Source organism: Meles meles, chromosome 14, assembly GCF_922984935.1.
Source record: "Meles meles chromosome 14, mMelMel3.1 paternal haplotype, whole genome shotgun sequence".
Lineage (NCBI taxonomy): Eukaryota > Metazoa > Chordata > Mammalia > Carnivora > Mustelidae > Meles > Meles meles.
The window spans coordinates 10,733,588-10,749,036 of NC_060079.1; the positions used below are offsets into that span (position 1 = coordinate 10,733,588).

The 15,449-nt window shown below is 43.3% G+C and overlaps 1 protein-coding gene across 1 annotated transcript in view; it reads right to left on the minus strand.

The window, feature by feature from the left end:
- The window catches only part of FLT1 (fms related receptor tyrosine kinase 1), a 176,624-nt gene that overhangs the window by 122,224 nt on the left and 38,951 nt on the right, over positions 1 to 15,449 (minus strand). Inside the window, exon 4 of the mRNA XM_045977932.1 lies at positions 1,732 to 1,856. Coding sequence (XP_045833888.1) covers positions 1,732 to 1,856 — 125 coding nt within the window. The remainder of the gene's footprint in view (positions 1 to 1,731; positions 1,857 to 15,449) is intronic.

Consider the following 15,449-nt stretch of genomic DNA (forward strand, 5'->3'; position numbering starts at 1 on the left):
TCTCTCAAGTGTATTATAGATCTTAGGTAGAAAAACAGAGAAAATAATCTCCCCCCACCTCAGATTTTTACATGGAGGAATTTGGGACTGTTTCTTACCACAGAAAAATGATCTGCTAGATCATTTTTGCTAGAGCAAAAAGGCAAGGGGCTTGCCCAAAACAGAGACGTTCCACAGCCCCATGGCATGTTCCATATTAATCACACAGTGATTGTTACCTCAGATTAAGAGGAGTGGATACCACGCTTGATAGTAAATATCACTTGATAATAAATCAAGTATTGGGTATTAAACTGTTAGGTAAATAATAATGGTTAACCCTTAATGGGGCTCAGCTTATACAAAGAACTGTTCTAGGGGCTTTTTTGTATCACCTCAGTTACTTCCTAACACCCCTGTGAGGTGGGTGTGATGGTGGCCACTCCCATCTCTCCAGTGAGGAAACGGAGGTGGAGGGAGTTTAGATATCTTGCCAGTTGGTCCAGCAGGTTAAGTGGTTGGGTGATCAGAATCCACGCAGCATGGCACAAGGCTCTGTTCTTAACCGCCCTGGTCTCTCTCCAGCGCAAACTAAACCGTTAGCAAAGGTGGCAAGAGCACGGAAGTAGTCAAGATACGGATTCCAATGCCCAGGGTGGTCTGGGAGGTCCCCAGCTCCCCAATTCCCCCAGGACCTCAGTTTTTTCCTCCTGCCATTGGTTTTGAATCCTCTGATGCTCTCAGCTCTGAAATACAGCGACTTTACAATTACTGGTGGTGACACACAGATATAACGGAAGCTAAAACCTGTCACTGAAGGACTATCCTGAGGGCTTCAATCAAATCAAGAATGTAGGAAAGTGAATGCAAGGGAAGGAGACCAGGAGACACCTCCTGGATTTCAGGCCAACCAGTGATACCGGAAATCACTCCAAGCTTTTCTGACTCCACTACTACGAGCACCAAACACTTCCTGAGATCCGAAGTGCGACGGTGGTGCTTGACGCCACCTTGGGACAGCCTAAACTCGTCCTCTTAAACCTCAAAGCTCTCAGGACTCAGCACTGTTTTCCATTTGGGGAGTACCTGTCCGCCTCTCGCCCTAGTCTGTTCCCAAACTCTTAGCATCGATGAATTAGCTGGAATTTCACATTTTAGTTCTTATCTTTATTAGATTCCATCCCAAATCTTTTTCTTTCTTCACATGCATAATTTACAACATGATATGAAGAAAAAAAATGTCATGTGTGCCTTTCCTGCCCCCTCCCCACTTTCTTCCCCCTTTCCCTTAGCCGCTAAGTTTGGCTGCCCAGCAGGACATAAGCTTTTGTTACTGGGAACTTCACAACTCAAACAAAAGCTGGTGGCTGCAGGCACCTGTCTCACAGTTCTGTCCTTAGCAAAAATCTGGAGGAATCCCTCTCTGCCAAGCTACTAATTTGGATAAGCAACAGAATTGGTTTTTCTCACATTTGCGGACAATTGGCTTTGTAGCCTTAGATGAACATATGCACGATTTTCGTTCTTTCATTATATTCACACCAATTCATGCCCACATCAACGTGTCATGTTATTTCATGCCTGGGTATGACCTCTAGCACTCATCCTTTATAGTAAAAGGATATTCGAGAAAACTCCACTGAGCAGCCCAAATGTCTGTAAGAAAATCATTCCAGAGAGATAAAAGGACTTGAGATTCGTTGTGCTCACTTGCAGAAAAGATTTTCTGAGAGAAGCATTGCTCGGTTTTACCTTTTTTAAAGTCACAGTGATGTTAGGTGATGTGACCCGGCAGGGGATGACGATCTCCCTTCCTTCAGTCATATATATAGTTTCGGGTATTTCACTGTGCATCTCTAAGAAAGGTCTACCTGTATCTGAATGAGAAGAAAATGAAAAATACATATATATATGTGTGTGTATTATATATATATATATATAAATGGTTGTATCAACATCTAGACACCATAGCTGGGTGAGGCAGACGGTCACTGACACATGTCCCTCTTAATATAATCCATAAATTTGCATTCTTATCTCTGAATTTGGCCCTCTTTGTTTTTGCCCAGAAACAGAATGCTTCTGTAAGAAACAAATTCCTTGGGGCGCCTGGGTGGCTCAGTGGGTTAAGCCTCTGCCTTCCGCTCCGGTCATGGTCTCAGGGTCCTGGGATCCAGCCCCGCATTGGCTCTCTGCTCGGTGGAGAGCCTACTTCCCCCTCTCTCTCTGCCTGCCTCTCTGCCTACTTGTGATCTCTGTCAAATAAATAAATAAAATCTTTAAAAAAAAATTAATTAAAAAAAAAAAAAGAAACCAAATTCCTTATTCAGGTCTTGACCTTGGGTCAGATTGCCCTTCTAAGATGCAACTGTGATGTAGGGGGTGGGGGGGGTGGGGAGGAGGAACGGGCTTAGGTCACCATTGCAAAAAGCCATAAAAGTTCAGGGAGAAAGAAAGGAGAATATTCTGCATAAACTTCTTCCCACCGCTATGCTAAGTGCCTCCGGAAGCAGCCTCCAGAGCCTTTGTGAGGCGTCCAAGGGCGCTGGGTGCAATGGTCAGCTGACTTTGGAGCAGATAGAGGTGATGCAGAGGTGTCAATTTGTAGAGAGGATTAGCATTTGAATGACAGAAGCTTGACTTTAAGGTTTTCTAGACCTTTCCTGCAGACTCATAAGGAGTGAGGAGCTCTGAGGGGCTCAGGGCCAGGGGAGAGTCTGGAGAAGCCGTGTTGAGGACTGCATTGACTTCCCAGGCCTATGAGATTCCTTTAGTATGTGCAGTGTTATCTACTAACAGCACAGTAAGTCCCAGCGCCTGCAGAGGGGGCTGGAAAAGGCTTACATCATCACCAAGATACCATCCTTCAGAAGGAGGGCATCTGGCCAAGTCTCAGAGGCCACAAGGATTCAAACCACCTGTTCAGCTTCTCTGTGGTTCCTCTGGGGACCAAGCATCAGATCTTTCAGAAACATTCGCACAGTCTCCCATGCCCTCACGCTCAGGAACCCACTGACATCTCATGATCTCTTCAGGAGTCACTGTGCCACCTTCTGCCCTGGCTTTAGCCTTAAACATTTGGAAAGAAGCCGGCTGTTAACTCTCTCCATCTGGACCTGAAAGACCCAACGAGCCCCCCAGAGGCTTGCTGGGCTTTCGGAAGCTCAGTCTGGATGCTGAATGGAGACACGGAGCAGCGAGTAGGCAGTGGTTGCCTATAGTAGACGGTGGCTATGATGTTGTGGGGTGAACTGTGTCCCCCCCAAAACCAAAATGCGGAAGTCCTCAACCCCAGTACTTCGGAATGTGACCTCGTTTGGATCAAAGGGGATCACTGTCAGTGGAATTAGGAGGGTGGGTCCCTACTCCAGTATGGTGTCCCAGGGTCAGGGACATGGGGTGGGGGGAGAAGACACATGACTATGCAGGGAGAGACTGAGTGATGGGGTGCGAGGTGGGGGTTGCCAAGCATTGCCAGCAACCACCACAGGTAGGAAGAGACAAAGAAGGAACCCCCTACAGGTTTCAGAGGGGGCATGGCCCCACTGACACCTTGATTTCAACCTCCAGTTCCAGGATGTGAGACAATAAATTCCCGTAGGTTTAATTAAAAAAAAAAAAAAAAAAAAAGGTGACATTGGTGTAGCCTGCTTAAGACAGACTCATCTGACACACACTAGACACTAGAAAGGCCCTATTATCGCAGCCTAGCTCATAGGCCCTAGATTTCTAAATAACTCCTCCTTGTCCTCTGGGAAGCCTTGCTGGGCCAGCCCCTTCCTTATACCCTTTCTCCATCCCCGCCTTAGGGGCCCTCCCCAAATTCTCCACATTCTCCAATAACAATACTTCACACACTCCACATTGAACTGGCAGGTTACTCCTCTGGCTGTAAACCGGCTGATGAGTTCCTAGAGGAGAGGAGACAGACTGTACTCATCTCAGTCCGCGTGTGGTAAATGAATGAATGAATGACCTGAATGAATGAATGACCTAACAAAAATGGAGGAAGAGCTCTCCAACAACTCTGTCCTCTTGACAGGTAAGACAGGGGCATACATGCGAGAGGTGATGTGAGCAGAGCCAGGCCTGGAGGCCAATGTCTCCTGACCTTTCCCCGTACCACCCTCAGGGCTGGAGCTCCCCGCCTCCTCCTCACCCCACAAAGGCTGTAGCTGTCAACTGCTCTTCAGAGATGAAGGCTGATTTTCACACACAAGTGGGGAGAGGATGTGCCCTGTCATACAGTCTAGTTCTAGAGAAATTCTGACAAGAGGACAATCATCCAGGGGCAGGAGGGCTGTGAGGGCAGGCTGAGGGACAGGGCGGTTACAAGGCTGAGTCAGAGGGAGTCAGCACATGGTGGGGGTGCAGAGCTCACACTTCACAAATTGGATTGGAATCCTGGCTCTGCCCCTTCCTGGTTGTGAGACCTCAGGCAAATCATTTTACTCTCTGTGATTCATTTGCAAAATCCAGTTCAAAGGGCTATGGCGAGGGTTACAGGAAGGAATGAAGGTAAAGTGCTTAGAATGGTACGTGGCAGACAGTTAATACTGGATATATGCTGGCTGTTACTTCTTATTAGGAGAGATTTGAACTTATGGAGAGTGGGGGTTGGGATATATGCAAATCACAAATTATACCCATGATCTTAACTATAAAAGGCATAAATATATATTCAGATATGGCATAGGGAAAAAAACAAATACACTAAAATGTGTGAGTAGTGGTTTGTTGTTATTTTCTTATTTACCTTCTAATATGTTTGTCAGATCTTCTGGAACGATCGTGTATTATCTTATAATATTTTGAATACTGAATTTAAGTCTCAAATTATAAAGCAGCATCCATTCTTACCTGAGGAAAACGATCAATCTGCATTTGGTTTACTTTAGTTTTGCCCAATAGAATGATACACGAACACTGCACAGTTAATAATTATATGTCCATTTGGAGAGCTCAGTGGGTGTAGCAATGTATGCAGAGAGGAAAAGTTAATTATACAGAGACAAAGATTCACTTATCAGCACAAAATTCCTCCCTTAAATAAAGCTGCTGAGCTAGATGTTCAGGCAGAAACTATTGGGATTTGATCATTCCTTTCCTTCCTCCTGGGTGTTTATATTTTTGTCTTCTTTGTGAGTCCCAAGGTAAACACAAACACCAGGAAATGGTTTAATTCATGTAACTAAACTGTAAATCCTTCACATTTAATTTACCGTCTCCTTAAGCAACTATTTGCAACAAAGGACACTGGCATAAAAAGTTTGTGCGGGAAGTAGTGAACATCAGTGTAGTCACTTCTAGGCGAATGAACGCCCATCCCAAAGGAAAACAGAAGAGGTGAGCTTGATGTGTCTTTGAATGTCTCTTTCCCCTTTGCCACTTTAGAGCCTCCCAACACTTGAATTTTACTACAACTATTGGCCTTTATAAGCCAATACCAATATCAACCCTGGGCCCCTCTGCAATTCTGCTCGGCACTTCAATGAACTGTGCCCATCGCAACCCAATTCAAGATACCTCAATTGTATCAAGTCAGCAGTCGTATGAAAATCCACCATGTTTGCTAATGAGCTTACGACTGTGGACTCACACACACGGACACACACACACACACACACACACACACACACTATGCTCTGGACTTAATAATAGTATACTTCCTCTGCAATTTGCTTCAAGGAAGGGCTAAGAATGAACTTGCCTGACATATTATAATACAAACATTTTTTGTTTTGTAGGACCATAGATACAGAAGAGGTCACAGTTCCATTAATATCACCAGTAAAACCACTTAGTACTCCCATAGGACATATTTGTCTTTGTCACAAAATTAAAAATGACTTCTGAACCCAGCCAGCACTGCAGAGTGGTTTCCTGAGACCAAACTGGCTGGTCGTTGAGCAAGGAAGAGCTGCTCCAAAGATTGTCGGCGCGCTGGCGGTGCAGACACACTGTCACCGGGGACTCGAGCCAACACACAGCTACGCAGAGGTCACACCACGTTCCCCTCTCTGAACTCCTAGAGCTCAAAGCAGGGACAGGAAACTGGCACTGAGTGCGAGGTGTGCTCCTCCAACGGCAGGGTTGGGGCTACCCTCCTCCAGGACAGCAAGTGGGCTCAGACACAGCGGATGATCAAACAGGGGCCCTTGCTAAGTGGTCTTACACCAGTTTTTTAAATGTGTTTTTTTCCTTTTGAAATCTGTACTCACTCTGGCACAGTAAGGCCTATAGACACAGACGTCCCAGTATGCCGTCCTCATTCCATGCCATTTCCCAACAGCATCACTTGGGGGTTCTTCCATTGCTTTCGGGGCAAGTGAATGACCCAAAGAGTTCAGGGAAGCTATTCTGACTTAAGGAGTTCAAGAGTAAACATCTTATTTCCTAACACCTTCGTATTCCTCTGATTTTGATAAAATTTTTCCTGATTTCCCTTTCCTTTAATTTTAGTTCCTTACCTCTTAAGTTCTGGTCATGAGGCCTCCTCGTTGTTTTAGAGGAGGATGTGATTTTAATTTGTTGAGGATGACGTGAAGAGGACGAACTAATCCCATGAAAGGGTTCTATCTAGACACAAGAGTTTTCACATCATGCAGGGCTTTGTGTTGGGGACTCTACTTTGTGCTCAGGGAGAATTGGTTGACTGGTAAAATATTTCATTTGAAAGATGAAGGGGGAAAAAAGAAAAAGAGGTAATTTCTTCACTCATTTACAGTGTCCAAAGCCTATGAAAATTCAAACCAGAGCTTTGCAGCAAGCATAAGAAAGCTGAAGTAGCTATACTAATATTCGATAAAATAGACTTTAAAACAAGACATGTTACTAGAGATAAAGAGGGACATGTCATAATAAGAACAGAGTCAATCCATCAGGAAGATAAAATAATTATAAACATTTGCAACTAAGAGCAGAGTAGCAAAATACATAAGGCAAAAACTGAGGGAAATGACAAAAACAGACCATTCAACAATCATAGATGAAGATTTCAGTATCTCAATTTCAATAGAACTACACAGAAAATCAAAAAGGAAACAGGGCTTGAACAACACTAATAACCAGTGAGGCCAAACACCCATAAGAGACCCCAGCCATCACAGCTGGATATACATTTTTCTCAAGTACATGTGGAACATTCTCTAGGATAAACTGTATGCTAGGCCAGGAAGCAACCATCAACAGATTTAAAAGGACAGAAATAGTACTAAGAGTATTCTCTAAGGTGGAATGAGAACAGAAATCAGTAACAGCAACGAACTTGAGAGGCCCACGGATTAAACAACACCCTCCTAACTAGTTAATGAGACAAGGACGAAATGAAAAGCAAAATGAGAAAACAGAGGAATGAACATGAAGATGTCATGCCCCAAAACTTATGGGATGGAGCTAAAATTTATAGTTGCATGGAGGGAAATTTAGAGCTGTATGCCTACACCGAGAAAGGAGAGAGATCTCAGATCAATGACCCACACTTCACCTCAGAACTCTAGGGAAAGAATAGCAAGTTAAACCTAAAGGAAACAGAAGGGAAGAAAGAATAAAGATTAGAGTAGAAATTGATGAAGTAGAGAACAGAAAAACAAGAGAGAAAAATCTGTGAAACCAAGAGCTAGTTCTTTGAAAAAAATGAACAAACTGGGTGGGGTGCCTGGGTGGCTCAGTCAGTTAAGCGTCTGCCTTAGGCTCAGGTCACGATCCTGGGGTCCTGGGATGGAACCCCACTCCCTGCTCCCTGCTCAGTGGGGAGTCTGCCTCTCCCTCTCCTTCTGCCCTCCCTCCACCCTGGCTTGTGCTCGCTCACTCTCTCTTTCATGTTCTCTCTCAAATAAATACATAAAATCTTAAAAAAAAAAAATGAACAAATTGGAAAACATTAAACAAAGAAGCCAAGACAAGAATAAAAGAGAGAAAACTAATAAATGAGAGATGAAATAGCAGACATTACTACCAGCATTTACCATTACTAAAATAAAAAACATTATAAAGGAATATTGTAATTGTGTGCCAATAAATTAGATAATCCGAAATGGACAGGCTCCTAGAAAGACATACACTACTGAAACTAACTCAACAAGAGTTCATTTCAAGAACTAAGAAGATACAGACAACCCAAATGGACCTATAAGAAGTAAAGAGATTGAGTCAGTAACCAAAACACTACCCACAAAGGAAAGCCCACGCCCAGATGGCAAATGAATTCTATCAAACATTTAAATAATACCAATTCTTCAAAAACTGTTCTAAAACAGCAGGGCAAACTTCTGGATTCATTCTGATGGCAGCATTATCCTGATACCAAAACCAAAGACATCACAAGGAAGCCACAGATTATATCTTTTGTGAGGGTGGATATGAAAAAGCTCAACAGAACACTAGCACACTGAATACATATAAAAAGAATGAGACACCAAGACGGACTGGGATTTGTTTCAGGAATGCAAGATAGGCTTAACAAAGATCAATGTCACTAATATGCCATATGAGTAGAATAAAAATCAAAAATCAAAAGGCATACGATCATTTCAATAGATACAGTAAAAGCATTTGACAAAATCCAAACCCCTTTCATGATAAAAACACTCAACAAACCAGTAATAGAAGGGAACTTCCTCACCCTGTTAAGGAAATCTACCAAAAGCAAAAACAAAAACAGAAAGCTCTAATAGCTAATGTCACATTAACGATGATATACTGGAAGTTCTCCCTTTAAGATTAGGAACAAGACAAGGCTGTCCACTCTCACTACTTCTATTCAACACTATACTAGAGGCTCCGCGGCTACTGTGAATAATGCAATAAACATTCCAGCCAGCACAATTAGGCAAGGAAAAGAAATAAAAGGCATCCAGATTTGAAAAGAAGAGGTTAGATTTTTCTCTATTTTTAGATGACATAATCTTGCACATAGAAAATCCTAAGGAACTCACCAAAAAAAAAAAAAAAAAAAGACTATTAGAACTAGTAAGTAAGTTCAACAAGATTGCAGGAGCCAAGAAAAATATACAAAGGTGAATTATATTTCTATATACTTTCAATGAGCAATCCGAAAATGAAATAAAGAAAACAATTCCATTTATAACAGCCATCAGAAAGAAAAAAGTACTTAGGAATATATTAAACACAAGAAGTGTAAAACTTATACTTTGAAAACTACAACAACATTGTGGAAAGCAGTTAAAAATATAAATAAATGAAAAAAATCTCATGTTCATGGATTCGATGACTTGACGTTGTTAAGATGGCCATGCTCACTAAATCAGTCTGTAGTTTCCATGCAATCCCTATCAGCATCTCACCTGAGTTGACAAGCTGATTCTAAACTTCAAAACTGCCAAGGACCCAGAATAGCCAAAAGAATCTTGAAAAAGAAGAAGCAAGTTGGAAGACTTACACTTCTCAATTTCAAAAGTTGCTACGAAAACTATAAGCAACAGTGATTAAGACAGCATGGTCCTGGCATAAGGACAGACGCACAGATCAATGAGTAGAACTAAGGATCTAGGAATAAGCCCATGAGTCTACGGTCAGTTGAGTTTTGATGAAGGTGCCAAGCTCGTTTGATGGGAAAAGAAGAGGCTTTCAACACATGGTGGCGGAGTAACTTTACCTGCAGAAGAATGAAGCCGGAGGGGCGCCTGGGTGGCTCAGTGGGTTAAAGCCTCTGCCTTCGGCTCGGGTCATGATCCCAGAGTCCTGGGATGGAGCCCCACATCGGGCTCTCTGCTCAGCTGGGAGCCTGCTTCCTCCTCTCTCTCTCTACCTACTTGTAATTTCTGTCTTTCAAATAAATAAATAAAATCTTTAAAAAAAAAAAAAAGAATGAAGCCGGAACTTTCCATCACACCACACGCAAATACTCACTCAAAATGGATCAAAGATCTAAACGTTAAGACCTGAAATTATAAAACTCTCAAAAGAAGCGCTTGGGATAAATCTTCACGATCTCAGATTTAGCACTGGATTCTTACTATGACACAAGCACAAAAGAAAAAAATTGATCCACTGGAATTCATCAAATTTTAAAACTTCTGTGCTTCAAAGATATTATCGAGGAAGTGAAAAGAATCCACAGAATGAGAGAAGATATTTGCAAATTACATATCTGACAAGGAACTTTTATCTAGAATATCTGATACACGTTTATACAAATCTAGATTTTTAAAAATCTAGACATACACATGTATCTAGAATGTGTCACTACCTTATATATCTAGATGCTATTAAATATTTAAATATATAATTTTATAAAATACATTTATATATAAATCAATAAAACAGTGAGGAACTCTTACAACTCAATAGTAAAGACAAGTAGCCCAACTAAAAACTGGAAAAAGGCTCCAAAGAGACCCTCCTCCAAAGAAGATACACAAATGGCCAATAAGGACATGAAGAGGAATCATCGGGGAAACACAAATCCACAGTAAACAAGATAGTGCTTCACACCCAATTGGAAGGCTATAATGATAATACACAAAAACCCACAATAACAAGTACTGGCAAGGATTCGGAAAAACTGGAACCCTCATACAGCACTGACAGGAACATACAATTGCACCAGCTTTGGAAAACAGCCTGACATTTCTTCAAACGGTTAAACACTGAGTTACCAAAGGACCCGGCAATTCCTCCCCTCAGTATCTACCCAAGAAAATGAAAGCGTCTGTCCACACAAAAACTTGGATACGGATGTCACAGCCAAAAGGTGGGAACAACGCAAAGGTCCCTCTACGGATAAATGGATAGCTAACATGTGGTAGATCCCTACCGTGGAATATCATCCCACAACGAAAAGTGATGAAATGCTCATACTTGGTACAACACAACATGGAGAAACTTTAACACGTACTGAGTGAAGAAAGCTAGCATGTATTTATAGATTTAATAATAAAATGCCACATATTTTCTTCCATTTATATGACATATCCAGAATAGGCAAATCTATAGGGACAGAAAATATATTAGTGGTGGCTTCCGGCTGGGAGCTGAGGTATGGATAATGGGGGGATAGCTGAAGTGTATGGGGGTCCTTTTAGAGATAAGGAAATGTTCTAAAACGGACGGTGCTAACAGCTGCAAATATGTGTCAACAGGCTGAAAGCTATTAAATGGTACACTCGTAAATGGGTGAAGCATATGGTATGTAAATTACATCTCAAAAGCTTACTTTGAAAAAAAAAAGAACTTGGGGCTCTTTCTTAGAGTGACAGGCTGGGTTTTTTTGAGACAGAATAGTTTCTAGAGATTATCTAGGGCAAACTCTTCATGTGACAGGCCCTTGCAACTTTTTTTTCCCAGTCTGCTTTGCATCCGGGTAGGCTACTCATGAAAAATGTCATTTTCCCCTGTGACAAAGTCATCCTGACAAAAGATATGTCCTTCTGTTCCCCTCAGCAGCACCAGGTCAGTGAGGAGTCCCGCGGAACTTCTCTGCCTTCGTTTAAAGAAATCACTTGACTAACGTGTCTGAGGACGACAGTCTACACAGAGTATACAAGTGGGTATTTCCTAGTGAGTTATCCTGATTTTCCAAACAAGTATTGTAAAAGCTCAGCTGTACTTTACCACCAACCCTGCAGATATAATCATGGTTACCCCTAGTGGTGGCTCAGGGTCCAGATTCCAAAGTGAGAAAAATTGTGGGGTGGCCAACTGGGAGTATCAGCGCCAGCCTCTGCCATCTAGACAGACAGCAAGTGCACACAGATATTTCTGTTCAAGCAAGGCCAATAGAGAAAGGTCCGCATGTCCCAGCCCCAAGATGCTCTCCCCAAATTACAAATTTTAAAAATGTATTATTTGTGGGTACAAAATAAGAAATGCCTTTTTTTTTTTTTGGAAAAGCTCTTTCCTGGCCACCTTTCTTCAGAAGAGAAACATGTCGTTTTGACTTATCTGGCTTGGAACCCCCACTAGCCCAACTGTAACGGCTAACTGAATAGCAAGGGAGGAGAAAAGGACAAGAGTTAGAAAGCAGAGCAGGAAACACAGGCAACGGTCCACCATCACTCCTTCCTCTTGCATCTTTTATGAACTTGCTCCTTGAAACATGGGCAGTGAGCCGCAGATCAGGGTAATCAACCATCTCAGCCCAGTGTCCAGCCCAGGCTGGGCACATGGGAGACAGTCAGCTGATGTTTCTGGAGAAGATATCAGGTGAAGCAAGAGAAAAGGTGAAATCAGGACATATTATATACCCAGCGCTGGCCATAAAGCATAGTTCGTGAACTCAAGGTCCTTCTACTATAGTCCAGCTTTCTGGTCAGCGCACATACCTCTCTCACAAAGGAATTTTCAGATTGATTAGAGGAAAAAGGACATAATAAATGTTGCCTTAAAGGAAAAGAGGAACATCAGTTTTTTTGTGTGTGTGTTTGTTTTAAAGATTTTATTTATGTATTGGACAGACAGAGATCACAAGTAGGCAGAGAGGCAGGCAGAGAGAGAGGGGGAAGCAGGCTCCCTGCTGCGCACAGAGCCCGATGCGGGGCTCGATCCCAGGACCCTGAGATCTATTCATTTCATAAATAGATCACAAGCAGGCAGAGAGAGAGGGAGAAGCAGGCTCCCTGCTGAGCAGAGAGTCAAATGTGGGGCTCGATCCCAGGACCCTGCGATCATGACCTGAGCCGAAGGCAGGGGCTTTAACCCGCTGAGCCACCCAGGCGCCCCAGAACATCAGTTTTTTTAAAATTACAGCTAAGATCTAAATAAGTTCGCTGAAGATCTAAGTGAGAGTAGAGTACTGAGTAGATGGTGAGTTTGCCTAGACTCTAAGAGCCGGGCAGGCAGAGACAGTCCCGGGCATTCCACATGCTCGGGAACCTTGCTGACTGCGTGTTCATGCAAAGCAGCTTAGTTGAATGACCTCAGTCAGCTTTTCATCTTGAGCACCTGAAGCATCTCAAAAAGAAAAGAGAAAGGAAGGAAAGGAAGGAGGAAGAGAGAGGAAGAGTGGAAAGGAAGGAGGAAGGGTGGATGGATGGAAAGGAGGAAAGATGGATGGAAAGATGGAAGGAAGGAAAAAATAGAGGGATGGAAGGAAGGAAGGATAGATGGAAAGGTAGATGGAAAGATGGAAGGAAGGAAAAACAGAGGGAAGGAAGGATGGATGGATAGAAAGATGAAAGGAAAGCAAGATGGAGGGAAAGAAGATGGAAGGAAGGAAGGAAGAAAGGAAACGAAGCAGAAATGAAGGAGAAAGGAGAGGAAGAAGGAAGAAGCTCCGAAAGACTACTGTAGCTCTTTCTTCTACTATCAAGATTTTGGCCATGTCCCAAGTCCTATGATTTCCAGTTTTGCCTATGAATCATCAAACTGTAAAACTGTTAAGAGGCTTTTTTGATATCCTAACACTGTCTCTCATGTTACAGAAGAGGAAACTGAGGCCCACAAAGAAGGAGCACAGGAATAATATGAATGGCTGGGCCAAAATGGAATTCAGGATTCTTGATTCTAGATCATCTCTCTCCACCACACCAAAACCTGGCCCTGACTCTCCTGAATGACTCGGGAGCAGCACCACCTTCAAATATCCACCCCAACGGGAGAAATGGTGGCACAGAAACAGGAGTAGTATGGTCCTTCTGACGGAACTCAGAAATACAGAACAACAGACTGATAAGTAATTCTCATTTTTGAAATCAAGCTTAGTTCTCTCTGCTATCAATGCCAGTGATCCCTTGTTGGTCTCTGTGACAGCCCCCCCGGCCCGCCGCCCCAACCAAGAGCAGCCAAACCAGAGAAAGTCCTGTTTTATGGCGACTAGAGATGAAACTCCTTCCAAGGGTACAGTCGGTGAGTACAGGGGGCGCTTGGTCACACCCCTCCTCAGCTAGGACATGGGTTCCTCTAGGGAGCAGCTGCCAGGCAGACATTCCTTCCAGAGTCATGGGGACCAGGCAGCCAGGGTTCCATTCAGGTCATGTGCCCATGACTTGTGCCACCACGGGACTCCCTCGGACTCAGCTTCCACATCTAGAAAGCACGGCGAGCACCTTCCTATTTCTAAACTTAAGATTTTGTCATTCATTCACTTGGAATGTTCTGGCTGGGCACAGCATACTGATATCCCCCTGGGGGCCGGGCCAGGAAGGCAACTGAAGGGAGTAGCAGGATGAGAAACGGTGAGAAAGTTGGCCATTGAGAGTGTGGGGACCAGGTCTGGGAGAGGCAATCCTTGCTCACGGGAGCCAGCGGAATAGGGGCCAATATGGCTACTTTCCAGTTTTTAAAAGATAAGTAGGGAATCAGGTTTTTATGTGAACTCCTCCAATTATTAAATATTGGCAGCCAAAACCACTCTGCCTGCCAATCAAAATGTATGTCAGCTGAATCTGGCCCCACACACTTCCAGTTTGCAATCCTGCTCCACACTCCACCTTCCCCCACTCTGTTTCATCCTGCACACAAAGGCCCAAGGGGGCTGGGGCAGAAGCCCTGGCGAGGCCATGTTGGAAAGAGTGGGGGCTTCGGCGCCACCCAGATCTGGATCCAAAGCTTGACTTGGTAACTTACAAAGTGTGCAACCTTGAGCATGGTATCGAATTTCGCCAACTTTTCTGTAAAAGGAGACTTGTATTGGAATTTATTCCATTGCGTTGTTAGGATGAAATGAGACCATATATGAAATGAATCTGAGCCAGAAATTAATAAATGACAGCAACACACACCCAGTCCTCAATGAATCCCAACAGGGGGAAGACCCTGAGGCATCATCTCATTTACACCCACCAAGGCAGCACCTGCCCTGTGCTTGAATACCTACACACATGGGGAACTCACCACATCCCAGGACAGTTCATTTTGGATAGCTTTAAACATTAGGAAGTGTTTCCTTCTGTCAAACTGAAAAGCCTATCTTGACTTCTGTCATTCTTAGATGACACTTTTCTGCCATCTAGGTTCATAAAGACAAAGCAGCTTAGTCTCTTCCCCATATAAGAAAACTTTGAAAGAGACCATCCTACAGCGTCTCCTGTTTTCCCACCCGATTCTTTACTTCTTTAAACACTGCAGTTCCTTTCTTTGGTTGTTCCTTGCCAATGTGGATAATAAAGTCATCCAATTATTTGATGCTCACAACCCTAGGAGGCCAGTGCCCATTTCACAGAGGGGAAAATAAAGTTTAGAGGGGTTGAAAAATTTGCTCAGAATTCCTGTTTTTGTTGTCTGTCTTGAAGTGTAAATGAAACAGTAAGACGCACACCACCTTTATTCTGAATGCTACGTATTAACGCCGTCCAAGACTGGATCCTATGCCTTGGCCAATGTGGAGTCCCAGTCAGGCTCGCTCAGTCACAGCCTCCCCTGGACGGTCCCAGGACAGCTCGTGGGTTTTGCAAGCTAAATGTAGTCCTTTACACTTACTCCTGTCAAATCTCATTTTGTTAATCCTAGTTGACTGTTTAAGTCAGCTGGAAATTTTTTGGATCGTGATTCTGCCACAGGATAGGTGAGTT